General features: G+C 37.1%; 2 protein-coding genes across 5 annotated transcripts; both read left to right on the forward strand.

The window, feature by feature from the left end:
* Positions 1–5051: 5051 nt before the first annotated feature.
* Positions 5052–6892, forward strand: LOC149619133 (uncharacterized). The gene has a single exon (XM_089854291.1). The coding sequence runs from the start codon at positions 5479–5481 to the stop codon at positions 6685–6687; it is 1209 nt and encodes a 402-aa protein (XP_089710417.1). The 5' UTR covers positions 5052–5478; the 3' UTR covers positions 6688–6892.
* A 7596-nt stretch (positions 6893–14488) lies between these two features.
* Positions 14489–26405, forward strand: LOC149619134 (uncharacterized). Of its 4 annotated transcripts, none has more exons than XM_089855938.1 (5): positions 14489–14537; positions 15255–15334; positions 15397–15458; positions 15543–15698; positions 15982–26405. In XM_089855938.1, exons 4-5 carry the CDS (start codon positions 15590–15592, stop codon positions 22761–22763), a joined length of 6891 nt encoding a protein of 2296 aa, XP_089712064.1. In that variant the 5' UTR covers positions 14489–14537; positions 15255–15334; positions 15397–15458; positions 15543–15589; the 3' UTR covers positions 22764–26405. The 4 variants fall into 4 exon arrangements, 3 of the variants coding, with proteins under 3 accessions (XP_089712064.1, XP_089712065.1, XP_089712066.1); XR_016375577.1 differs by lacking the exon at positions 14489–14537 and having other exon boundaries at positions 14575–15334; positions 15982–24807; positions 24902–26405; XM_089855939.1 differs by lacking the exon at positions 14489–14537 and adding an exon at positions 14575–15194.
* Positions 26406–26659: the final 254 nt, after the last annotated feature.

The following is a 26659-nucleotide window of genomic DNA, read 5'->3' on the forward strand; positions in this document are numbered from 1 at the left end:
CAAGTACCTACAAGCACCCACAAGTACCCACAAGCACCCACAAGTACCCGGAACAAACACCCGGGGCAAGTACCCACAAGTATCTACAAGCACCCACAAGTACCTACAAGCACACACAAGTACCCAAAAGTACCTACAAGCACCCACAAGTACCTACAAGCACCCACAAGTACCTATTAGTACCTACAAGCACCCACAAGTACCTACAAGTACCCACAAGCACGCACAAGTAACCACAAGTACCCACAAGTACCCAAAAGTATCTACAAGTACCCACAAGTACCTACAAGTACCCAAAAGTACCTACAAGTACCTACAAGTACCCAAAAGTACCTACAAGTACCCACAAGTACCTACAAGTACCCGCAAGTACCTACAAGTACCTACAAGTACCCACAAGTACTCACAAGTACCCACAAGTACCTACAAGTACCCACAAGTACCAACAAGTACCCACAAGCACCCACAAGTACCTATAACTACCCACAAGCACCTACAAGTAACCACAAGTACCTACAAGTAACCACAAGTAACCACAAGTACCCACAAGCATCTAAAAGCACCTACAAGCACCCACAAGCACCCACAAGTACTTACAAGTACCCACAAGTACCCACAAGTACCTACAAGTACCCACAAGTACCTACAAGTACCCACAAGTACCCACAAGTACCTACAAGTATCCACAAGCACCTACAAGAATCCACAAGCACCCACAAGTACCCACAATTACCCACAAGTACCCATAAGTACCTAAAAGTACCCATAAGTACCTAAAAGTACCCATAAGTACCTAAAAGTACCCATAAGTACCTATAAGCACCCACAAGTACCTACAAGCACCAACAAGTACCTACAAGCACCCACAAGTACCCACAAGTACCTACAAGCACCCACAAGTACCCACAAGCACCCACAACAACCCACAAGTACCCACAAGAACCCACAAGTACCTACAAGCACCCACAAGTACCTACAAGCACCCACAAGTACCTACAAGCACCCACAAGTACCTACAAGCACCCACAAGTACCTACAAGCACCCACAAGTACAGACTGTTAAAGAAGTCTTTGCGCGTTGCGTTTTTCGCACATATTTTACTATATTTCAAAAACTATTGAAGCTAGCGCTCTGGAATAAAGTGCGTTATTAAAGTTTTGCATTTCTCTTTCATATTTTACCCGTTCCACAGTTGTCCTTTGCATACTTATACCGGAAACCGGAAATGTCAAAATTATCAACTTTGAAAATATTGGATTCTCGAGGATATAAATGCGATTTTCGGATTCCTTGGGGTCGATTCATATTTGAAAAGTTTTCACCAAATTCAATTCGGATGAATAGGTCACGAGTAATCAGCCTTTATTCAAAATCTGGCAACTTCGATTTAAATAGCGATAATTCATAATCGAGTATCGAATCTTTGTCGTAATAATGCTTGTTAGATGTTATGGCACTTTATGCATATATATATGATTGGTCTTGTGGCGCGATACTTTGAAACAATTCAGATGCTCGTTAAAGGGATGGTGAAGTGGAAAATTAAGTAATTTTTTATTGATTCTTCTATATGACCAATCTGCATAGTGAATTATCCAGGAAATAACACCGAACGATTTTTATACGTCAATTAGTTTGAAATTTCATGGATAGTTTTAAATAAGGATCTCCGACCAATCGCGTAGAGCCCTGTCCTTTTATAAACAATTTTCTCGTGGCACGTTCCGCGTTGAATCAATTTATCGCGAGATTTGAAAAAAATTGCGTGATGTGACAATTGTGGCGCGAGACATGGAGCGTGCCACGAGAATTTTGTTAACAAAAAGGCACGGCGTTACGCGATTGGTGGTAGGTCCTTATTTAAAATTATTCTTAAAATCTTAGCCTAATTTGAATATTAAAATCAATGGGAGGTATTTCCTAAATTTTTCATTATGCAGACTGGTCTTATAAGAACCGATAAAAAAATCACTTTAATTTCCACTTCACCTCCCTTTAAGAGAAAACTCGCGTCTTTTGAAGAGGATAAGCGGTTTGAAAATATTGTTATTTGGGCCATGATATCATAATATTTGGCCTAGTGAAAATCTCATTCATGATGGCATATGCGCTTCACGAGATCCCTTCAAATAGACATATTCGACTATTCCATTTTAGAAACAACTTCAGAGGAGATGGCTTCTATGCTAGGAAGGTTGGCTACGCGATTGAGCTTCGCTAAACGGAGCCTGGGGGTTGCCTATAGCCTCCAGCGTATAGAGCAAATGTCAGGCCATTGAAAGATTTTATTTTAGAGGTAGGAATAGGGAACAGAGTAATCTAGGCGCGCGTCAAAGTCCCGGACCCCCTTCCTCGGTACGGTGGGATATGAAAGAAGAGGCGGGTCATAACGACAGAGGAAAAAAGGAATTACGTATTTTTCGCCGTCCCAGTCAGTAACCGAGGGGGAAACCACTAAGAAAATTTTGTACACCTGATTTCAGATTTCAAATGACTTCAATTGAACTATCATAGACTTCATTTGACTTCAAAGACTTCACTAACTGTATTTGATTTCAGATGACTTCAATAAAATTTATAAAGACTTCAAGTGACTTCAATATAATTTATAAAGACTTCAAGTGACTTCAATACAATTTATAAAGACTTCAAGTGACTTCAATACAATTTATAAAGACTTCAAGTGACTTCAATATAATTTATAGACTTCAAGTGACTTCATTACATTTTATAGACTTCAAGTGACTTCAATAGAATTTGTAAAGACTTCTAGTGACTTCAACATAATTTAAAGACTTCAAGTGACTTCAATAGAATTTATAGACTAAAGCCGATTTCTATTTTTTTCTCAAGACTTCATTAAATTGTAATAATTAAAAATATCTATGTACTTCGCTATTAAGTACTAAGGTGCAGCGCAACCGAAAGCAATATATCTATGCAGAATTATTTGGCGCAGATACAAGACCGGATAGTATACTGATCCATTTGATCTTCGCTTATGTCTCAAGAATTCTGCGACGTTTCACGCGGTAAACTATGATCACGTGATCGGCATAGATATGTTAAAAGGGTAGATAGATACACAATTCAATGGGAGGTCGACGCGGAAGGGGCAACGAGCAGACAGCCGCTATTTTCTGGGGGTAGCCCATTTCCCGCGCGATTTACTTCTCACCACTTGAATTTGTCTCCGATAGATGGCGTTTTATACGGCTACCCCCAGAAAATAGCGGCTGTCTGCTCGTTGCCCCTTCCGCGTTTTTTTCGTTAAGCCTAAGCCAGAGAAGTGGATCTAGACCCTTTATAGTTTTACTATATCTATGGTGATCGGCCGCTATTTACGGAAAGAAGTTTTTGTCGTGGCATAGCTAACTCAATCACGCCAGTGAGCGCTTGGGCAGTAGTTTTTGCAAGGGGTCGGTCATTCATGAAATCCCGTACGCTACCCGCGAAATCCAACTTAAGAAATCTCACAAAAAATCCGAAATCAATAACGAAATAACAAAACAGTAAAGAAATCACAAAATCAGTAGAGAAATCACAAAATCAGTAAAGAAACGACAAAATCAGTAACGAAATCGCGAAATCCATTAGAAAATTCACGAAATCCAAGCTCAAAAGAAATCACAAAATCCAACGAAATCAATTGAAATATCCCAAAATCTGCCGAAATCATGGAAAAAATCCGAGGAAATCGCGGGAAAAATTGCAAAATCCGTTGCATTTTATCGAACTTTGAAATCAAACAAAATCCGACGAAATCAATTGAAATCCGACGAAATCAAACGAAATCCGAAGAAATCAAATTGGATTTCGAAATCCCGTACACTTTTTCCAAAACGTTTGACCCCTCAGGTTTTTGAAACTGATTATCGTCTGATTCATACTCGAATTCATAGTTCAGAGAACTAGAAGACACAATTTTTAAATTGTCTGCTTGTATGCTGTATTTTGAAGGTTCCCAATTTAGTTAAATAGTAGTTTAAATTAAGCCAATTAAACTTCGCCACAAACAAAAATATATACTTTTTACGAATATTCTTTGAAAACGGAATGATTAGCAGCCGACAATAAGTCCAAAAAGGAAAAAATTCTGGGGAAGTGTGTCTGGCACAAGAGTCTGGTAGCATTGCACCTCCGAAAACGGCCGAAAATTGAGGGATCAAGACCAGGGCCCCCCCTGTTTGACTGGAAAATTTATAGGACATTGTCCACTGTAGTGTGGAAAAATAGTATCACATCTCCATAGTCAAACTATCAAAACTTCCAAAATTTTATTGGTCAAACTGTCCAGTGACCCCCTTAGTTTTTAACAAAATTATGGCACATTTTAAAATTCCAGTGTCCTATGCTTATTTCCGGCCCTGATCAAGAGTATTGAAAATAAAATTTGTAGAAAAGGAAATTTCTACTTATGAAAGACGGAATTTCAATAGACTTCAAGGGATTTTTCTAGCACTTCATTTGACTTCAAGAGATTTCCAACGGACTTCGTATGACTTCTAAGAGACTTCAAGAGATTTCCGAGAGACTTCAAGAGATTTCCAAGAGACTTCAAGAGATTTCCAAGAGACTTCAAGAGATTTCCAAGAGACTTCAAGAGATTTCCAAGAGACTTCAAGAGATTTCCAAGAGACTTCAAGAGATTTCCAAGAGACTTCAAGAGATTTCAAAGGGACTTCGTATGACTTCAGAGAGACTTCAAGAGATTTCAAAGGGATTTCGTATGACTTCAAGAGACTTCCGAGAGACTTCGAATGACTTCAAGCGATTTCCAAGGGACTTCGCATGACTTCAAGGGATTCTCTAGGGACTTCCTAAGACTTCCGAGATTTCAACTAAACTTTGCGATTTATAGAGACTTCAAAAACAATTTATGGACTTCAATTGTGATTTCAAAAATTTTGTAGACCTGATTTCACAAGTGGTTTCCCCCTCGTCAGTAACGTCATAAAAACCTAGTTTAAGTGAGCCAATCAGAAATTTTAAACTTTTTAATTACGTGTTGGAGGGAGGAGCTGTATACTGGGCTATGAGTCGGACTGAATTAAACACTAACCGTTCTCTATTCCTACTTCTAAAATTAAATATATCTCTGGTGAGGCTTAATAATAAAGCCGACCGCAACCAAAGCATGGGAAAGGTGTATTTCAAAACTGACGTTCAAAGCTACCGATGGAAAAGCCAAAAAATTAAATGACAAAAAAAATTAAAGCCGGTAACAATGATCACAACTGAAAATAAGAGCTAACAGCTAAAACGAGCCCGAACGTTAAAAACTTGAAATTGGTCTCTGCGCTGCTGGTCTGCTACTCCTTTTGTTTATTTTCTATGGCAAAAACACTAACTTAGGGAGGTAGGATTCGACGTTTAGACAACGAGACGTTCGGTCGCCTCTCTTGCGCTCCGCTTAACTGGTGTTTTCGACCACGTTACTTTAGCTCCTTTTCTTCCCTCCTCCCCTTTCCCCCTTTATGCCTCGAAAACGGAAAAAACAACAGCGCGAAGCCTCGGCCTCGCCCAAAACCGACGATGCCTCCCACTCTGACACGGACAACGGACACAGCACCGACGACTTGGAAACTTCGGCCTCCTCTATTCAGGTCAAACCGTTGATATTCCAACCCGCCGTTACCCGAGAAGGGCCGATTGACACGGCTACACAAGACAGCAATGTACGTACCTTCCATGACGTCGACTTTATTTACATATGTCAGCAATTCGACAAAACCATCGGCGAGGTGAAAGACCTTCGGATCCTGAAAGGTGGCGCTCTGCTGGTGGTGCCCTTAACGCAAAGGCAACATGATAACCTCCTCAGCTGGGGTCCGATCGACGGTGTCGAATTTTCTATTTCCTACCCGGGACCGACCCATGAACCTGGTAATAAGGGGGTCATTTATCGGGTTCCGGATACGCTCGATGAAGCCCTTATTAGCGACGCATTGACACGACAACACATTCCCTGCACTCAAGTGTCCCGTTTAGGGACCACCAACACCTATTTGCTCAACTTCGGACAAGCCGCAGCTCCTTCAGAACTCCGCATGTACTACCGCCGCTACAAAGTATCCCCGTATGAACGCCAACCACTCCAATGCAAAAACTGTCGCCGATTCGGCCATCCTACCAAGTACTGCAAGAGCCCTTTCCGCTGTGTCACGTGTGGTGTCAGCCACGCGGAGGCTCAGGATTGTCAGGGCTCGAAGCAGTGCGCTAACTGCGGCGCCCTTGATCACATTGCCACAGCCGCCAAGTGCCCTCACCGACAGACCGAACTCTCCATCCTACGCCTCCAAGACCGACACAATCTCTCCAGACCGGATGCTATCAAAGCCCACCGACAATCCCATCAGACACCCGCCCCGCAACCGACACTCAGCGACTTCCCCCCTCTACCGCCAGACATCGCCGCTCCTCATACTCGCACCACTCCTCCTCCAGCGCCGTGGGCCCCCGCCGGTCCCCAACCGCCTCAACAATCACCCGACGACATTCTCAGCATGCTCTACGAAACCGTCTTGGTTCTTGCAAAACCGTCCCCGCCTGCCTTTGAGGAAATTATCTCACTCTTCACATTGCTCCTCAACCGAGTCCTCAAAACGACCCTTCAATACCAGGACGTCCTCCAGAGGATACCACCCCCCAAGAGGCTGCTCTTGCGGGAATACTTTGGAACCTGACCCAAAAAAAAAACAAAAAAAAAAAACAAGCAAAGACAAACTAATAATAACTACTTTATGTACATAATAACACTGTATATATTTATATAAAATGAACACTGTGTATTGGGCGGGCCCGCGGAATATTTCCCTCTTGGCCTTTCTCTCCTAATAAAAAAAAAAACTTAGGGAGGTATTGGGATATTAGGGCATTTTGTGTTTTAAAAACTTTTTTGTGAAGGAAAGAAAACAAGCCTGTTTAAAGATATTTCGAATAACTTTTAATATCTAGTTGAAAAATATCTATAAAATTATTTGGACGAAAATTTTAAAATAACAAGACTTCCTTCGAGATTCAAATTGAAGAATGTTCGTGTGCTTTATTGAACTATTTTTTACAAACAAGGCAGTCACTTTCTGTTTTAATTGTTGCTTGATTTTTTATTGGACCTCCCCTAGCCTTTAAAGGGAGGATGAAGAGGAAAATAAAGTGATTTTTAATCGATTCTTCTTCTAATTATAAGTCCATTTTGCATAGTGAAACTTCCAGGAAATAAAGTCTCCGAATGATTTTAAAATTCGAATTAGGCTCAGATTTTATAGATAATTTGAAATAAGCAAGTCTGACCAATCGCTTAACGCCCTGCCTTCCTGTTAACAAAATTTCCGTTGCAGCTCTATATCACGCACCACGATTGTCACATCGTGAGAAACTTTTATTAAATCTCGCGATAAATTCCATTGGGAATGGAGCGTTCCACGAAAATTTTGTCAACAGGAAGGCAGGGCGTTACGCGATCGGTCGGAGGTTATTACTTTAAATTATCCATAAAATCTAAACCGAATTTGAATTTTAAAATCATTCTGAGATATTTCCTGGATGTTTCACTATGCAGAATAGTCTCATAATTAGTAGAAGAATCGATAAAAACACATTTTTTCACTTCACCCTCAATTTAAAAACATTCTTAGTCTTATTCTTAAAGACAGACATAAAGTCTAATGAAATTAGGAGGTAAAGCATTGTAATTTGTAATATTCAACAGATCCGCCCGGTTCGCTGGTATTCTTTTCAGCGTAAGGTTAACCAGCCCTAATCGTGACCGGTATAAATGTAATTAATAAGCTAACACTTATTCTTATCTAACATAAAAAATAGTTTTAGTGTATGGTTTCAGGCTCTGAAAGACAATTGGCCAGCCCATGCGTCTCGACTCGTTGCAAGATTTCGGGCGAACGAAGGAAGTGACGCTTTTCACGGGGCCGCTCTTTCGCCCGACTTTAACCCTATTTAGCGTTTATGTCTCTCATTAAATAAAAGAAGTGTTTAAGGGCTAGGGAGGTTAAGTAAAAAAATATTAAGCAACAATTGAAACTGAAAGTGACAGTCTTGTTTGTAATAAATAGTTCAATAAAGCAAACGAACTATCTTTAATTTAAAACTCGAAGGAAGTCTTGTAATTTGAAACTCGTAGGAAGTATTGTTATTTGAAAATTTTCCCCCAAATTTTATTAATATTTGTCAGCTTTAAACTAATTATTAATAAAGATAATTAAAGTTTTCGAAAAATTCTTCAAAAAAAGGCATGTCATCTTTCCCTCATAATAAAAGTCTTAAAACACAAAATTCCCTAATATCCCCATTACTCCCTAACTGCATTTATCACGCCCGAAGTAATATATTTATATAAATGATCGAGCAAGTAACTGCATTGATGTTTTTTTTTCACTACCCCTCGATGCCCAAAAATAGTGTTTTTGAAATAGAAAATATACAAAAGGAGTAGCAGACCAGCAGCGCAGAGACTAACTTCAAGTTTTTACCGTTCGGGCTCGTTTTAGCTGTAAGCTGTTATTTTCAGTTGTCATCATTGTTACCGGCTTTAAGTTTTTTTCATTTAATTTTTTGGCTTTTCCATCGGTAGCTTTGAACGTCAGTTTTGAAATACGCCTTTCCCATGCTTTGGTTGCGGTCGGCTTTATTATTAAGCCTCACCAGAGATATATTTAATTTTAGAGGTTGGAATAGAGAACGGTTAGTGTTTAATTCAGTCCGACTCATAGCCCAGTATACAGCTCCTCCCTCCAACACGTAATTAAAAGTTTAAAATTTCTGATTGGCTCACTTAAACTAGGTTTTTATGACGTTACTGACTGGGACGGCGAAAAATACGTAATTCCTTTTTTCCTCTGTCGTTATGACCCGCCTCTTCTTTCATATCCCACCGTCCCGAGGAAGGGGGTCCGGGACTTTGACGCGCGGCTAGATTACTCTGTTCCCTATTCCTACCTCTAAAATAAAATCTTTCAATGGCCTGACATTTGCTCTATACGCTGGAGGCTATAGGCAACCCCCAGGCTCCGTTTAGCGAAGCTCAATCGCGTAGCCAACCTTCCTAGCATAGAAGCCATCTCCTCTGAAGTTGTTTCTAAAATGGAATAGTCGAATATGTCTATTTGAAGGGATCTCGTGAAGCGCATATGCCATCATGAATGAGATTTTCACTAGGCTAAATATTATGATATCATGGCCCAAATAACAATATTTTCAAACCGCTTATCCTCTTCAAAAGACGCGAGTTTTCTCTTAAAGGGAGGTGAAGTGGAAATTAAAGTGATTTTTTATCGGTTCTTATAAGACCAGTCTGCATAATGAAAAATTTAGGAAATACCTCCCATTGATTTTAATATTCAAATCAGGCTAAGATTTTAAGAATAATTTTAAATAAGGACCTACCACCAATCGCGTAACGCCGTGCCTTTTTGTTAACAAAATTTTCGTGGCACGCTCCATGTCTCGCGCCACAATTGTCACATCACGCAAATTTTTTCAAATCTCGCGATAAATTGATTCAACACGGAACGTGCCACGAGAAAATTGTTTTTAAAAGGACAGGGCTCTACGCGATTGGTCGGAGATCCTTATTTAAAACTATCCATGAAATTTCAAACTAATTGACGTATAAAAATCGTTCGGTGTTATTTCCTGGATAATTCACTATGCAGATTGGTCATATAGAAGAATCAATAAAAAATTACTTAATTTTCCACTTCACCATCCCTTTAACGAGCATCTGAATTGTTTCAAAGCATCGCGCCACAAGACCAATCATATATATATGCATAAAGTGCCATAACATCTAACAAGCATTATTACGACAAAGATTCGATACTCGATTATGAATTATCGCCATTTAAATCGAAGTTGCCAGATTTTGAATAAAGGCTGATTACTCGTGACCTATTCATCCGAATTGAATTTGGTGAAAACTTTTCCAATATGAATCGACCCCAAGGAATCCGAAAATCGCATTTATATCCTCGAGAATCCAATATTTTCAAAGTTGATAATTTTGACATTTCCGGTTTCCGGTATAAGTATGCAAAGGACAACTGTGGAACGGGTAAAATATGAAAGAGAAATGCAAAACTTTTATAACGCACTTTATTCCAGAGCGCTAGCTTCAATAGTTTTTGAAATATAGTAAAATATGTGCGAAAACTGCAACGCGCAAAGACTTTTTTAACAGTCTGTACAACATCAATATCAAACATTAGGACTTTAAGTCCTTCTGGCACGACGACTGCTCAGACGCTGAACGACAACTGCTCAGACGCTGAACGACGACTGCTCAGACGCTGAACGACGACTGCTCAGACGCTGAACGACGACTGCTCAGACGCTGAACGACGACTGCTAGAACGCTGGACAACACCCGAACAGCGCTACTCGAATTTCTCCGGGAACTTCCCCATTTCCCAAGACAATTTCTGTATCCGCCATACCCAGCACACGAGCACCATTTACACATTTACAGCAAGTACACAACAACCAAGGTCAACCCGAACAAGAACTAATATTTTCAATCCAAAACGTTTTCGTAATACTTGAATTTTTTAAAGAATGAAAGATGTTATATACTTTCGTAATACACTTGATATATACTCTTGCTATATACTCTTAATAACATTACCATATATTGTTAGTATCGCCACTAGTATACCCTGATATATTCCACTAGTGCGCGTCACCTATAGCGAATAACGAGGTTTCCTCATAAAGGAGCTACCTACTTTGTAGTCAGTTTATATTGGACACTTGATGAGCACAGTCAATAAATATTTTATTATAATTAATTCTGTCGACTTACTAAACATAAGTGTGTTTTCCCAGAACCTTGTTTTAGACGTACGAGTGGGTTTTTTTGGTTCGAATTAGCCATTAGTAGTTTTGCATAAATTGGTAGTAATGAAAATTAGAGATACGTTTAGGACATATCATGTTGTTTTAATTAGGGAGACTAGAGATTAAATAAAGATTTATGATTTGAAAGTGAACTTTAAAATTACCGAGATAAACGCTAAGGTAAAAGAAACCCTTTCAGTTCTATAACTTTGAAAAAGTGATAAGGAAAGTTCAGTTTTTCCTTAGAAAGGAATCAAGATCTTCTCGTTAAGGTATGTTCTAATGGAAATCGTGTCTTACAGATTTTATTCTGAATTAAACGTTATATAAGGCAAAGCTAGTGGTATGCATCAGGGAATAAAATTTAACATAGAACTTATATATTCTTTGTAACTAATGATTTGAAACCTAGGATTAGCGATTAGGATTTCTATATTGAGTCGTATACTAGTCTTTTTCCCCGACTCGGAGAGGTAATATTTTGGTTTTCCCAACTTGTTAGCTTTTAAACTGTCATTACAATTAGATTTTGATGGATTCTGAAACGCAATAAACCCTGATTCATTCAAATATCATTTTGTTATTTTACAAGATCCATGAACACCACTCTGAATCGCGCTTCTGCGTAATGAGTTTTTAACTTTAAAAGGGTTATGGAGCATTACTAAATATTTTAGGTTCAAATTTCAAGATTATTTTCATGTATTTTATGTGTAGGTGATTGAAGTTTTTACCTCTCCGAGTGACGCATGTCACGGAGAGGTTCTAATTTCGACATGTCTGTGTGGGTGTGTGTGTGTCTGTCTGTTCTTACACCCACGTGACCGCGTTCGCAGTTTGCAAATCGGAGCACACGTGTTCTCAATTTCCGGAAATTTCGAAAATTGTATTACACTTACAGGCTATTACTCCATTGCCTGTTAACATCACCAGCCTCTGGTCTTTGTCCATCCCACATGGACACCAGTCTGTACACACTGGCCTCTAATCACCACCCTCTTGTAGTCTTTGTCCATCTCACATGGACACCAGTCTGTGCACACTGGCTTCTAATCACCACCGTCATCTGCTCTTTCTCCATCCCACATGGACACCAGTCTGTACATCTGATTTCTAACACCACCATCTTCTGGTCTTTGTTTTTGTCCATCCCACATGGACACCAGTCTGTACACCTGGCTTCTAACACCACCATCTTCTGGTCTTTGTTTTTGTCCATCCCACATGGACACCAGTCTGTACACCTGGCTTCTACTCCATCATCATCGTTAAGGTTAAGACATACGCGGCGATCGGCCAGGGTTACGAGAAACGTCTGGCCTTCCAATGGAGGGGCTTCCACCAAAGGTTCACGCAATTGCGCTGTTCTTATCCATAGCTGCGGTTCGACACCTTTATATACTACCTATTTGAGTAAGGCGAAGCAACCGGCGTATGCTTCATTTCAAACGCCAATATTAGTCAAGTCTCTCAAGAATGTTTAATTATTCTTTTTCAAAACGATGTAACGCTCAATAAGGCGAACAACTATCGAAGAAAATATTTAATATTAATTATATTTATTTTAATATTTAAGATAATCATGTCTCTAAACTCCAAATTAATACGGAAAGGGTAAAACAGCAGTCTATGTGTTTGTCTATATGTGTCCGTCCGTTGTTACACTAGTGCGCTGCGTTAGAAGTTCGTTTTGTTTTGATGTGTATAGAAATCCTTCAGAACCTTAATATTCCCGTTTTCCATAATATAAAATGAATATGTGGAAATATTTTTCGTAATTATGATGCATTTAGTACTTTTGTAGCTTTAAAGCTCTATTTCATTTTGATATTCCAAAGAGTTTTTTTAATATTATTATTTAAAATGGATTTTTATATATTACTTAAGCTATACTACATCTGTTTATAGCATAATCCTTCCTAAAGTGAATACAAGCGCAATGCTACTGTGTTCGTCAAATGTACTTTTATTTGTCAATAGGCCTAGTGAACCAAAAAGTAAACGCTTGGGTTTGGTTTTCGTTTCTGTAATGCAGAGACATTAACGGTTCAGAGTGAGCCGAAAGTTAAATACACTATTAAATAATTAGGCTTAGATTTTATAATCATGGTGGAAATCTGGGCCGCGTTCAGCAGAGCCCAGCGCTGTAAGCAGTGTCCTACATAACGGGATTTTGTTTTTGAATTTTGACGTCACGGTGCTTAGCGCTGAGCTAGCGCGGTCTTCAAAGAAAATAGTCGGCTTTTGGATAACGTGACGTAAAACGTGTAGTTCTCAGCTTGGCGAAAAAACCATGGATGAATTAATACAAATAGCTCTATGGGACTATAGCTATTTAATTGGCGTGAAACCAGTTGATCACGCGAGAATTTTAAGAGAAATGTTAGTTTCTAATTTTAATTATAAAAGTTGTTATCTATCTCTATAAATATGTTATCATACAATTTTTGTTAAGCCTTGGTACCTTGCACGCTTTATTGCGCTAGCGTCATTTATAAAACGCCGATGACCCGGAGAAAAGCTATGACGACAGAGCTCACCGGTAAACATTTCCAAAATCCGCTGTCTTTTTTGGTGAGCTCTGCTGAACGCAGCCCAGACCAGTGAAAGGTCTGATCGTAATCGGATAATAGCTTCGTGTTTTCATGCTTTTTATGGTACGCATTTACTTTCAGTGTGTGTAGCCACAAATAAGCTTTGGTGTTATGTAACGTTAACAGTCATGTTGACAAACTAAGAAAATCGTTGAGGTGAAACGAGAGGATAGTGTTTATATGGCAACCCTGTTGTGAATATGGCTTTGAACATAGAGGGCATACAGTTGAGGAGTAGAAAATTGGGCCTTTACAAACACGTAAAGGTAGTATCCCTCCAAAGTTTTATCTCTTCATTTCCCGTTTTTTTTTCCATCGGATGATTTTAATGTGTACAAGTATATCATTATTGGATGTAAAATGTCGTCTGATTTACAGTATATTTGCTATGCTTTGTATACTGCTTTAATATTTCATAAATTTTAACTTAAGAAACATTTCCATATCTGGGTAAATTAGTTTGTAAGTAGTCGTCTTTACTCGGAGAGGTAATATTTTGGTTTTCCCAACTTGTTAAATAATTCTAGCTTCACTCTAAAGAGGAAATAATTTTATACGTCTACGCACTTTTAACCTTATCTTTGGAACAAGGTGGTTTTGCTATTTGACACCGGTGGTTAATTACATATAACATTGTGTGTATAGCACGGGTTTAAAAGTAGATCGCAATGTTGAACTTAACATAGCCGATTAATTTTATTTTTGAAAATACACGCAATGTTGTTTTAAAACTGAAATTATTTTAATTTCTTGAAAACCGAGTCTTTATTGTCTTCGTCATATCTAGACGCCTAGAAACAAGACAATGTCTAGGGGTCGTTACCCAAGGACGTGCGGTCAAAGTTACAGTGTGTGGCCCTCGACGAAACCACCTGATTATTTGATTATCGTACTAACTTAAAACATAGAAAGTGTTGGTCTCGATTAGCTAGATCACCCTGTATGACATCATAGTAAGGAGTCACAGAACGAACCAATAACGAAGGACTTTTAATCTTATCATCAAATGTCGTTTGTTGTTTTGAATCAGCTACACCGGATAATTTTAAATACTTCAGGGCTTAACGTTACAGCAGCGTTCAGAAACTAAGGTAAATTAAAAATTCATTATTATTTAAGAATTATTTTATTTTTAATTTCACGAAATTATGAAATATTACTGTTTTCTATAACGCATTTTACCCTTAGTGCGATACAAAAAGCACGTAAAGTAGTTATTTTGGGCATTGATAGTTTACACACATGGAGGATTCATACCATTTACACCTGGAGGTCAAAAACCCTAATGCTTTAGTCCTTTACGTAACCTGGCTTTTTGGTGTAAATGGTATGAATCCTCTATGTATGTATACTATCTATAGTAAATGTTAATTTCAACTCAGAGTTTGGATAGTTTTAAATACTTAAATGAGAAGTTGAAAAGTTTGTTACCTTTATTTATGTAATATTAAATGAACACTGTTGGTGGAATAAATCTAAAGGTCGAGTCGTTTGCTCCATGAAGAGTGCCGCATCAAGAAATATTAGTGAAATTACAATAGATAATTATTCAAAACATAGCACATAGGCTTTCTTTCATATTTTGTTTCAAACACATTTCTTTTGAAAATAAATGATTGATTTATACCAGTATACTATCCCTTTAAATGAGGAGTAGATCAGTCTTGTTTCCCCTTGCGACTATATTTATCATTGCAATAATATTAGAAAACAGGATAAAGAGACTCTATGGGTATCAATATCAAAAGGTGCGATAAGCATTTTTTAGAGAAGATTTCGTTGAAGTGTTATCCAGATTTTTTTCTAAGGTACCATGAGGTCGAGTTCGGTTCAAAAAGGGCCAGTGTGAAAGAGGAAGACTGGCATCGGACATAGCTTACACGGAGAGGTAAAAACCAAAGACAAGACTCCCTTCTATCTTATGAGATTTTAAAAACAAACTCTTCTTAGAATGAAGAAGGATCGAAATGAGGATTATCTGATATTTTAGCAACAAGGTGTCTGCTTGCAAGGTAAGTTATTAAATTAATTTACTTTCCGAGCGCATTTAGGGTTTAAATATTTTTTAAATTTAACGTCTTATTGTCATTACGCAGTTCTTAATTTGGCTGAGCGGGAACAAATCACCAAAATCGAACTTAAAATGTGTTCCAAACCTAAGGAAGATAGATTGAGCGATATGGAGAATCTGAACGCCATTGAAGAATTGGAATCCAAAAGTGAACCGGAAAAAGACAAGTCATCAGCTAGAGGTATGGTTAATGGCAGGTTTACTTGAAGTAATGGTAGAGAGATAGTAGCGAATACAAGCATCACTCTATGAATATTATTGAAATAAACTTAATGACTAAATCGTGACATACTGTTGGATTTTAATTTCATCATCTGTTGGCAACTATAATTTTTCTGTTTTTGGTTGTAGATGTCGAGTAGATCCTTTCTATTCTTTCTATGAGTAGTTCCTAAACCATTGCTTCAATGAAGTATGATTTAAGCAAAGCATTTGCACAATGTTAATACAATTGCACACTTCAGCTGAAGGGAGTGAGACATCATCCGAAGAGTCAACTTCTACTGACGAGTCCGAAGACGAAGAAACTGCAACCGCTCCGTATTCAAACAATTTGGAGTACGACTTTCATTTGTCTCTCAGCAAACCAAATATCAAAAACAGAATAGAAAAAAATAAATGTTTCCAACTAATTGCAAGTAAGACTAGATTTGAGTTATTGCAACTAGATGCCCTTATCCGACCATCAACTTACGAATTATTGCAATTTGCTGCTAAATGCCTTGAAAACTCGCATCAAAACGAAAGTAAAGATATTTTGCCAAAAAGTTGGAAAATGTTAACAACAGCATCTAATAGTGAAAACGGTTACTTTGGAATTGCGTTTATAAACATTATGAAAATTCAAGTGGTCATCGCGCATCGCGGTTCTGAAAACACCAATAAGGAACCGTACAAAACTCACTTACAAGCTATATACGAAAGATACCACAAGCAAGTCCATTCAGCGGTCACTTTCGCGTACGAGGTCATCAAAGAACTTGAGGAATTCAAAGGGAAATTACCAGCGCGTTTCCAATTATTTTTCACTGGACATGGTCTCGGTGGATGGTTGGCTCAAATCGCGGCATTTAGTGCCCAGTACTTAGTTAGAATAAGTGATAAGTTTCTAAGACGCGAGAATGCTGATGACGGGTACTTGGTTCACACTGAGGTCTTTGATAGCGTCGGTTGTGAGGATATGTTACTCAAATTGGTTGATGACCTCGATATCCGTATTTCAGACAAGAAATTTGACCTGAATAACTTGGACATCACCAACTTTGTTGTATCACCAAATGTGGTTAACTGCTTCAACAAACATATTGGGAATGTTGTTCTTATATCAAAACCTGATTCGCACAATTTTTCTTTGACTGATCAGTACTATCAAGATTCCAGCAGTTTACAACTCATTTTAGAGTACCTGTCATCAAGTCATGATATGATGGTCGTAATAGATTGGCCTGTGAATGACGTGTCACCGGTGGGTGACGAATGCAAGACGTTACTTATACCCCAGTTTAAATGGCTTGACAATTGCGCAATTCCTAATACCAAAACCAAAGCATTCGTTTGCGCCCAGAAAAAATGTGAAGGCTTTTTTCCAGTCAGGTATCAAACCAAACCATTTAAAGAAAACACATGTAACCTCAGTGTCTTTACCTTGCCCGAACATAAGTTTTTAAAAAACTTTCAATGGATACGAGGTGTTCCCAAATATTTTAAACCATTCACATTGTTTAAACATATTCTGGAACAAGATAAAATAGACCCTAATTACGTACTGGAACAATTGCAATACTTAGAAATCAAATCTGATAAAGTTAAGTCACTGTGTGACAGTGGAAGACATTTAGGTCAATTAGTATCTTTTGTTAAGAGATTACTTGCATTTTACCCAAAATTGAAGGAAGAAGCTGAAAAATCTTTGAAATTTCATGAGGTTCAAAAATTTGCGTTTAAAAATGAGTCAATCGAGTACAGTAAAAAGTTGGAAAAGATGACTGATTGTTTCAGCAAAAAATGCGGTCTTAGTAAAGATGTCAAGAAATTTGTCAAAACAGATTTACAGACATTACAAATTCGAACATCTAATGATTGCGATACCTACGTTGTTGCCGCCATGATAAACAAGTTACTTAAATCTCATGATCACTATTTACTTTTGCGCTTACAGAATGTACTAGCTTTAAATAAGTCAGTTAGTTTAAAAGAAGTTCTTATGTCAGAGGCCTTTGGAAAAGTACTTTTAGTTTTAGATTGTAATGTGAACCCAGTTAATTCGGACGAAGATGAAGTCAAAGAATTTTTTAAGAAACTAGTAAAAGTCTTGATTAATCCCAAAGTTAAGCCAAACGTCAAACTTATCATAATTAGTGAAATTAGATCCGATATAACCATCTACTTGGAAAAGTTAACTAAGAAGAAACTTAAAGATGCCCCCAAAATTGTGGACTTTGAAGGTTTTAAATGGACTGACTTGACATCAAACGCCCAAGAAATGCTTTTGTCAAAAAACATGGTGATATTTCAAGGCTCTGATGAAGAAATATCTTTGAAACATCTTCTTCATGAAAACGATGTAATTCAAGATATCATTGACAATTCAACCATAATTTCATTAATGAAAGACAGACTTATACAAATCGGGAATCAAATCCCAGACTTGGGAAAAATAACGAGTTCTTACGTCCCGAGAGTTTTTCTATTAGAATTCGAGGTTAATGACAATGTTTTATTGAATAGAGAAAATACTCGAGATATTATTGCAATTAGTGGAATAAACTATTACCATTTGGTACCTTTTGGTGTAAAAAAGGATTTCGTGCAAAAGTGCGATGAGGGTCATTTTAATATAGAGCGTGGTAGGATTTTCATACTAGGTAATAATGAACGCGAACATTTCTCTCAATTAGTTGAACAAGTCGCGACTTCGAAAAACGCAAAAAATGTTCATTGGTTGACGCTTGAGTCGAATATTTTGAAATGGAAAGAAACCCACGGTTCTGTAGATTACATTAGACAAAATCTAAACCATAATGAGCTCGTGGTGACGGTGTTTGATAAACTGTACGATTACATGGATATTACAAAAACCTATAATTGGAAAGAAAGTGAAATAGAAAATGTAAGGAACCGTATTAAGTCGCTGGTCATTTCAGACACAGCCGGAATGGGTAAAACAACTGCGCTAACTAGTTTAAGCCTCCAGATTAAGTCAAATAATCAGAGTTTATGGGTGGTTAGAATTAATCTTAATGATTGTACCGAGGTCTTTAAAGAAGTGTGCAAGGATTTTGACCTTAAAAAATTTGGCAAACCCAAAGTATCAAACGCGGTTGATTTCTTAATAGATAAAATTATGAATTGTAACGACAATACTGAACTCGCAACCACGTTGGATAAAAACTTATTTAAACGAAAATTAGTTGATTCCGGTGATGTGGTTCTGTTATTCGATGCATTTGATGAAATCTGCCCCAATTACGAAAGCGTTTTCATCGAATTACTTAGCATCTTAATGAAAACCAAGGTCACGAACATTTTTGTCACCTCAAGACCATTCTCAAGAGACCAAATTGAAATGGTGCTAAAAACGTATTGTTTTGTTATGCGTGGATTTACGATGGAGGATCAAGTTAAATTTTTAGTGAATACTTGGCTTGAAAATGCTAATAATGAAACAAGTTATGATTTGACGAATAAAGCAAAGAAATTGATAGACGTTTTTAGAATATCCATCCATGACAATATATTCGCCGACGAGGAAACAAAATTTACCGGCGTTCTATTGCAGTGTCTGCTGTTAGCCGAAGTATATGAAGACACGGATATTAGTAATATATCAGATAAAATATCCTTGGTTAGTTTATACGAAGCCTTTGAGCAAAAGAAGATCGAATTTTACGAGAAAGAAAAACTTACTAGTACCCGCGGCAATATCAGTTTGGACAACAATGAAAAACTGGCCATAAGGCAGTTAACCCAATTTCATGGTCAGTTGGCTATTGAGTTACTATACCAAATTGAAGATTCAGCCCCGATTGAAATGCAAGACTTTGAACCAGTAACCAAGAAGATACTTGAGGAAATCGCCTTAAAAGTGGGATTGGTTGTCAGAGTTAAAACCCGAATTCAATTCGTCCATCGTACCTTCGCGGAATTTTTTGTCGCCAAATTTCTCATTAATGTCCTAGAGAAACCACGCATCAATGAAAGCATCGTTATAGCTATAATGACAGAAATTTTGATTGAGGGAAGATATAATATTGTTCGTGCATTTTTAAATGAATATTTAAAGAACTTGACAGATTACAGTTCTGTTGTTGAGCATTTCAGTGTCGCATTTTCGAAATTGTTTCAAGGGATTTCCAATCATTCTTACTGGTCGTCTGACATAAATGAAAAAACCGCTTTACATGTGACCATGGATTACAACCTTAAAGAAATATTTAAATTTCTCGTGGATTGTTGTTTAAACAAACCTGAAGCCGAAACCTTGGTCCATTTCATTAACGCTGTTAATCAGGATTTTGAAACATCAACCGTGCATTCCTTGAAGAACAATAATTCGGATAGAGAGGAACTCTTGGATTATCTACTTGGGAAAATGCAAGAATCATCTAAAAAGGTGCAACGTATATTTTTATTTGGAAACATGATTAATAGGAAATATCGGGAAATATTTATGAATTGCATAGAAGAACACACTGGCGATGTAATGAAGTCGACAGCGTTTGAGGTACGAGAGAAAATGTATTTGACAACTGAATTGTTTGATGCAGCTGAACGGGGAAAAGTAAAGGACTTGCAATACATTTTAAAACAAGCTGGCGATAAAGATACTCGCCACTCTTTAATGCTAGCAGTGAACGATAGCACGTACTCTGATTCAACAGCATTGAATATCGCGGTTCGGAATGGGCGATTAGAATCTGCCAAGTTTCTCATGGAGCAAGTACCATCCGCCGTACCGTTCATATTCGGTCTGCCTTACGATAGTTTGCTTGAAGACGCCTTATTTTCGGGTAGCGAAGAAATGGTTCAACTGATTTTATCTAGATTGCCCGAGAGCAGTCGCATATTAAAAAACTGGGAAGCCATTATGACCATCATTGACAAGAACCAAGATGACACGCTTTCGATTTTATTGGACCGTGGATTAGAAACGACCATTTTCGTGGACATTAACTACATAATTGATAGCTTATTAGGATATGCATTTACAATGGGAAGACTTAAAATTTTGCGGACAATACTTAGCCGTGGTGTCGATGTTAATAGATGCGGTGAAGATTCGGGAAGCACCGTCTTACACCGGTCCGTTTTCTCCAAAAATCCTGAAGGAGTTTCCTTGGTGTTGAAACTTGGAGCTCTTGTCAACGCGGTAGATAATAATGGAAACACTCCATTACACGAAGCTGCAAAAATCAACGAAGGTATTTTACCACGTATAGTAAGTTTAATCTTAAATGGTGGAGGAAATCTTAACGCGGTGAATCACAACAATGAAACTCCGTTTGACGTTGCACTTAGTATGGAAAATATCGGAGCTCTTGTGGCACTATTGCCATTACAGCCTTTTATTGTATCGTTGGATTATGATTCGCGTAAATTGTTCTATGCAAAATCGTTAAAACTCAAGTTAGGCCTAACGGAAGAGAAATTACAATCTCTTGGTCTTGAAATTGACGAAGGTGGCAGATTTATACTTTGCGACATGGAAGAACAGTTCGACAGACTTGCGATAATCGCTGATTATTTTGTGGCCGATTATTTAATTAACCAAATAAACGATATTCATCATGAAGACACCTACGTACTTGACCTTATGATTGATATCATAGTTAAAGATGAGTTTGATGTTGTGAAGAAATTCTTTAATCAATTACTATATCGTCACGAAATTGAAGAGGAAATTCTGAACCGAATTGGTAACATTCTGCACCAAAGGTTTCTACAACAGAAGCATTATGATGAAGAAAATGCGTGTAACCTATCATTGCACCAGTTGGTCTCGCATTACCAAGAAAGCATACTGGAATTCTTGCTCAATTGTTTTAAAGACACTCCGTTATTTCTTCATCATCTTACATCTCGAAACAAAAATAACCAAACGGTACTATATTTAACCATCAAGGAAGAATACATCGAACTTTCTAACATCATTCTAAACTCTCTTCAAAATTGCACTCCAGGCGACAGGAAAACAATTTTAGAGGCAACGTTGTATCAAGACTATGCGATACAAGAACGTCTAAAACCTCTGACTAAATTGATGGTGAACTTTGAATTTCTCAAAGAACTTCGTAAGGAATTTGAAAAAACTTCCCAGACCCTGCTTAAATTGAATGACGCGGCGATTAATGGTAAACTGGACCAATTGAAAGAAATCCTTCAAGAGGTTAACACGGAGATGCGTCAAATTCTACCATTCGCTTCCGAAGAAACATGGGACTTCAGTAATATGTTCGATCAGCGAACGTATTACACTGCATTAAATTTGGCTGTTGATGGGGGATATGTTGAAACTGTCGCTTACCTTCTAGAGAAAGGGTTCCCATTGAACCCACCTTATTCAGCTGAAAGGCACGAGTGGGAAGTTCACGATTCTTACAAGAGGAAAATTATCATACCACCTTTGTACAACGCCATAAAGAATGAAAACATCAATATGATTAAATTTCTTATCGAAACTGGGGCCAATATCAACGCCTACTATTCATTTTGGACTGCACTGAAAGTCGCGGTTTATTACAAATCTTCGGAAATTGTAGAATTCCTGCTTAATTATGACAAAAACCTTGAAGATATTGATGATTGCCTTCTTTTGGCGTCCGAAAAGGGTTACTCTGATATCATTAGTAAATTACTTAATGCCGGTTCCAACGTTAACAGTAAAGACGAAAGTAATTTCACACCACTCCACTACGCCGTGTCACACAGAAATGTAGACGCCGTATCGGCCATGTTGGAAAAAGGTGCCACAATTAACTTGCAAAATTCTATCGGTCTGTTTCCGCTACATATAGCGGCTGTACAAAGTACCGTTGAAGTGGTTCGTTTACTGTTGGATAAAAGCGCGCAAGTCAACGTGGTTAACAAAGACAAAGACACACCATTGCATTTCGCAGTTAGGTGGAATAGTTCCGATGTGGTTGCTTGTTTGATTAAAGAAGGAGCTGATATTGAAGCCATGAATGCGGAAGGGAAAACGCCTTTAGATATAAAACCAAGAATAATCCGGTACAAAGATGAGTCTTAGTTATTCTTAGTCTGTAGAATTGGTCGACATTAGCACATGTTAAATATTGTCAAGTCATGAATTTTACCACAAAGAGAATAATCAACATGTTGATTTTTCAAATATTAGTTACAACCTTAAATATTTGACGCTATATGTTAAACCTCAACACGAAAAAGAATTGAAAATTTAAAAATTATATTTAATAATGAACCATAATGACGAAAATATAGTACTTGATAAAATCCAAAACTTGTAATCATGCTTAAGGATGAACTATTTTTCTGGAGAAAAACAACAGATGTAATTTAAATATGAATTATGTGTCATCTGAGTTCTCCGCGTTGAGATATTAAGCTAAGAAATTTAGGGTACTTTTCATTAAGAAAAAAGTGCATAATTGTTGGCAAAGGAAATTCTAAAAAACGACCAAATCTAAAATTTAAGGAAAGTAACGGCAATTCCAAACCCATATCCTGTTATTCGAATCAATTCCGAGAAAGTTTTCAAAATTGTAATAAAGAAAAATCATAAATGTAACCCCAAAGGATCTTCTCTCGAGGTAGCCAATGGAACAGCGTGGCCATAATACCCATAGAACCCTAAACGAAAACCATTGCGTAAATAATACCAACAACCAATAAAAAACCAATGTAGTTTTGGGGCGCAAAAAGCAGTTTCGTGATTCGCTACCATATGAGAGAAGATCTTGCTAAACATATTAGCTAGATAAATCTTTAGAAAGGGTATTCCTAAAAGGATGGTCGACCTAAACAAGTTATGATCATTGGAGTGTTTTACGGAGGCCCCCTTAATTAAATTAGAATTGTCTCTCAGTTTTCTAATTAAATTTAAGGGGTCATCCGTAAAACAACTGTAATCGAAACTTGTAAACTGTGGTTCTTAGGGCAAAATGTTAGCTGTGGCAGGCGACGCTAGCCAACATCCCTCTATGCATTGTGTAAGAGAACCGGTAACAAAAAGCCACAGGTTTAGAATGGAAATCCCTTTCATCTACATGAAACTTAGATTTTAATTATTATTTTTCTTATTTTTATTAATAAAGCGGGTTCTTTAATTGGTTATAATTATAATAATTACGATATTTAACTTTTCAATTTAAATAATTACGTTTATTAAAATAGGATTAATTTGAAAAAATCCCAATTTTAATTGTATTTCTCTTAAATTGAACAGAATATAAATTCTTGCCAAATCACTTAATGATTTAAATCAAAATCAAATGTTTTCAAATTTAAAACAAACGTATTGAATATCTCTTGAAATTAATTCTGTGCGTAAACAAAAATTATAAAATGTTCATTTAAATTTAGTAATTTTCGCAATAGTTTTGAAAATGTGAAACCAAAATGTTTTTACCTCTCCGTGTGACGTAGTCCAAGAGAGGTTCTGTAACGGCCGTATCTGTGTGTGTGTGTCTGTCTGTCTGTGTGTCTGTCTGTCCGTTGTTACACCCACGTGACCGCGTTCGCAGTTTCCAAATCGGAGCAAACGTGTTCGCCATTTCCGAACTGCTTTCACAGTCACGGAAATGGCTCCTCTACTTGAGTTCTCACACCACCATCTTCTGGTCTTTGTCCATCCCACACGGACACCAGTCTGTACTTACTGGCTTCTAATCACCACCATCTTTTGATCTTCGTCCATCCCACATGGACACCAGTCTGTTCTTACTGGCTTCTAATCACCACCATCTTTTGGTCTTCGTCCATCCCACACGGACACCAGTCTGTTCTTAGTGGCTTCTAATCACCACCATCCACTGGTCTTTCGTCTATTCCACATAAACACCAATCTGTATCATTGGCTTCTACTCCATTATCATCGTTTGGTTTTAGGATATCCGCGGCGATCAGCTAGGGTTACGAGAAACGTCTAGCCTCCCTAAGGTTGGATCGCCACCAAAGGTTTTCGCAATTGCGCTTTTTCCTTACTATTATAATGGAAACGAATCGTATATATACCCCAAAATTTGAAGAGAGCGGGCAAGAGGGGTACCCTTCACTTTAAACGTCAATATTAGCAAAGTTTGAGATGATAATAGGTATAACTTTATTTTAAACGATTTAACTATTATTAATGTTAATTATTGAAGATTAAAATAATTGAAATTAATTATATTTATTTAAATATTAAAGATAAACCTCTCGTGCAAAGAGAGAGATTATCATCGCCTATATACCAAGGCCCGTGCATGCGAGATATTTCATTCATTGCCTCCTATATCTATCAAGGCCCGTGCATTGTGATATACTTTTCAAAACAACAACCAAAATGGGAAGCTCCTCTCAGAAACATAATAATTTCTTTTCTCTGTATATGAAATGAAAATATGGATAATATTGAGCTCCTTCTTTAATGGTATGAATCCTTGCCTGTTTATTAATATTTTACGTAGGAGTAATACGTTGTTAGCGAAGTCTAGAGAGGATAAACATAAGCGAGATTGTTTCGAAAAAAAATACTGCTTCCACTAATGGGTTTATACTCCTTGTTACTGTTGTATAGAGTAATCATGATAAAAGCTTAAAAAATTACGAAAGGACAGACCTTTTTTATCCTCTTGTTTTATTCTTAATAAGAATATAAAACATTTATTTTGTATCAAAAAATATTTTTGGTGCTGAGATTGCTTTAGAAAAATCCAAACGGTTAGGCATTGGTAAAAAAGACATGTGTAAGCTATTTGCAGAGATGATAATTGTTTTACATGTTTTAAATAAGACTGAAGCTTCCACTATTGTGTTTATGCTCCTTGTTTGTTTGACTGAAAACCATCTAGGTGTAGATAACAGCCAGACCAAAAATTTCAAAAATATATATTTTAAATCTAATCAGATACGCCCACCTAGTTGAAAATAGACCTATTAAATTTGCGGGGGCCATTCTTGAGAATTTTTCATTGCTTGTAGGTTGTTAATTTATCTACCAGAAAATATTTGTGTTCGAAGTCAAATTAAGTGGTTGTAAAGAGCCAGCAGGTTTTTGCCGCTTCTTTTAGTGAGTATTCGATTTTTGTATGTAAAATGGAGGAAGATAATGTTGAGAGTAAGGATGAAATGCGAAAGCGCAAAGCACGGGAAAGGATGAGGGTAAAAGGTCGACGTTTTCATTGGATACTTAAGTTTATATAATCATCTCGACACGGAGAGGTAATATTTTGGTTTTCCCAACTTGTTCTCATTAATTTTTTAATATTAAATAGTTTTAACAACTTTCCATAAAACTAAATTTTAATTACAATTCAAAAGATTGTTTTTTTAAAAAATATTGAGCAATTGGGCAAAAGAAAAACATTTTTGTTTCCATTTTCAAAGATAATTTTGTTACAAAATAAATAAATTGAATATGAATAACAAGACGAGCAAAGCAAATATTACACTTTTGCTTGGCATCGATTTTTTTCTAATATGTTATACAAATTTTATATATTCATTAAAATAATTATAATAATTTGAATAATTTCATGTTAATCCTATATATAACTATTTCAGTTTAAATTAATACGATTAATTATTTTAAATTACTTGATTTAATTAAATTGTAAGTAGGTGGCTCTTAAGTAAATCACTTAAGGGTCAACTATTTTTCGGTGTAATTTTGTACAAGAATAAATGGTGTAATTTGAATACAAATCAACATCAGTCGTCTCTCCCTTTGCCTTATTTCTATTTGCCTTTAGTTGAAACCTTTATAGTTGATGACGCCTGAAAATGACAACTTTCATGAAATTAAACTTCTTTTACTTTTCAGCTTTTTTCTAGAAATGATATTGTTATTTATATGAATGCCTTTAACAATAGCGTGTGTCTTTTCAGAAATAATATTTATTCCGAGAAATAATTAGCGCTGATATTGAAGATTTGCAGTTGGTAATTAGCGGTTACCAACAAAAT

This window comes from Phalangium opilio, unplaced genomic scaffold (genome assembly GCF_054372755.1).
Source record: "Phalangium opilio isolate 3A_F unplaced genomic scaffold, DU_Popi_V2 ptg000209l_1, whole genome shotgun sequence".
NCBI classification, from domain to species: domain Eukaryota; kingdom Metazoa; phylum Arthropoda; class Arachnida; order Opiliones; family Phalangiidae; genus Phalangium; species Phalangium opilio.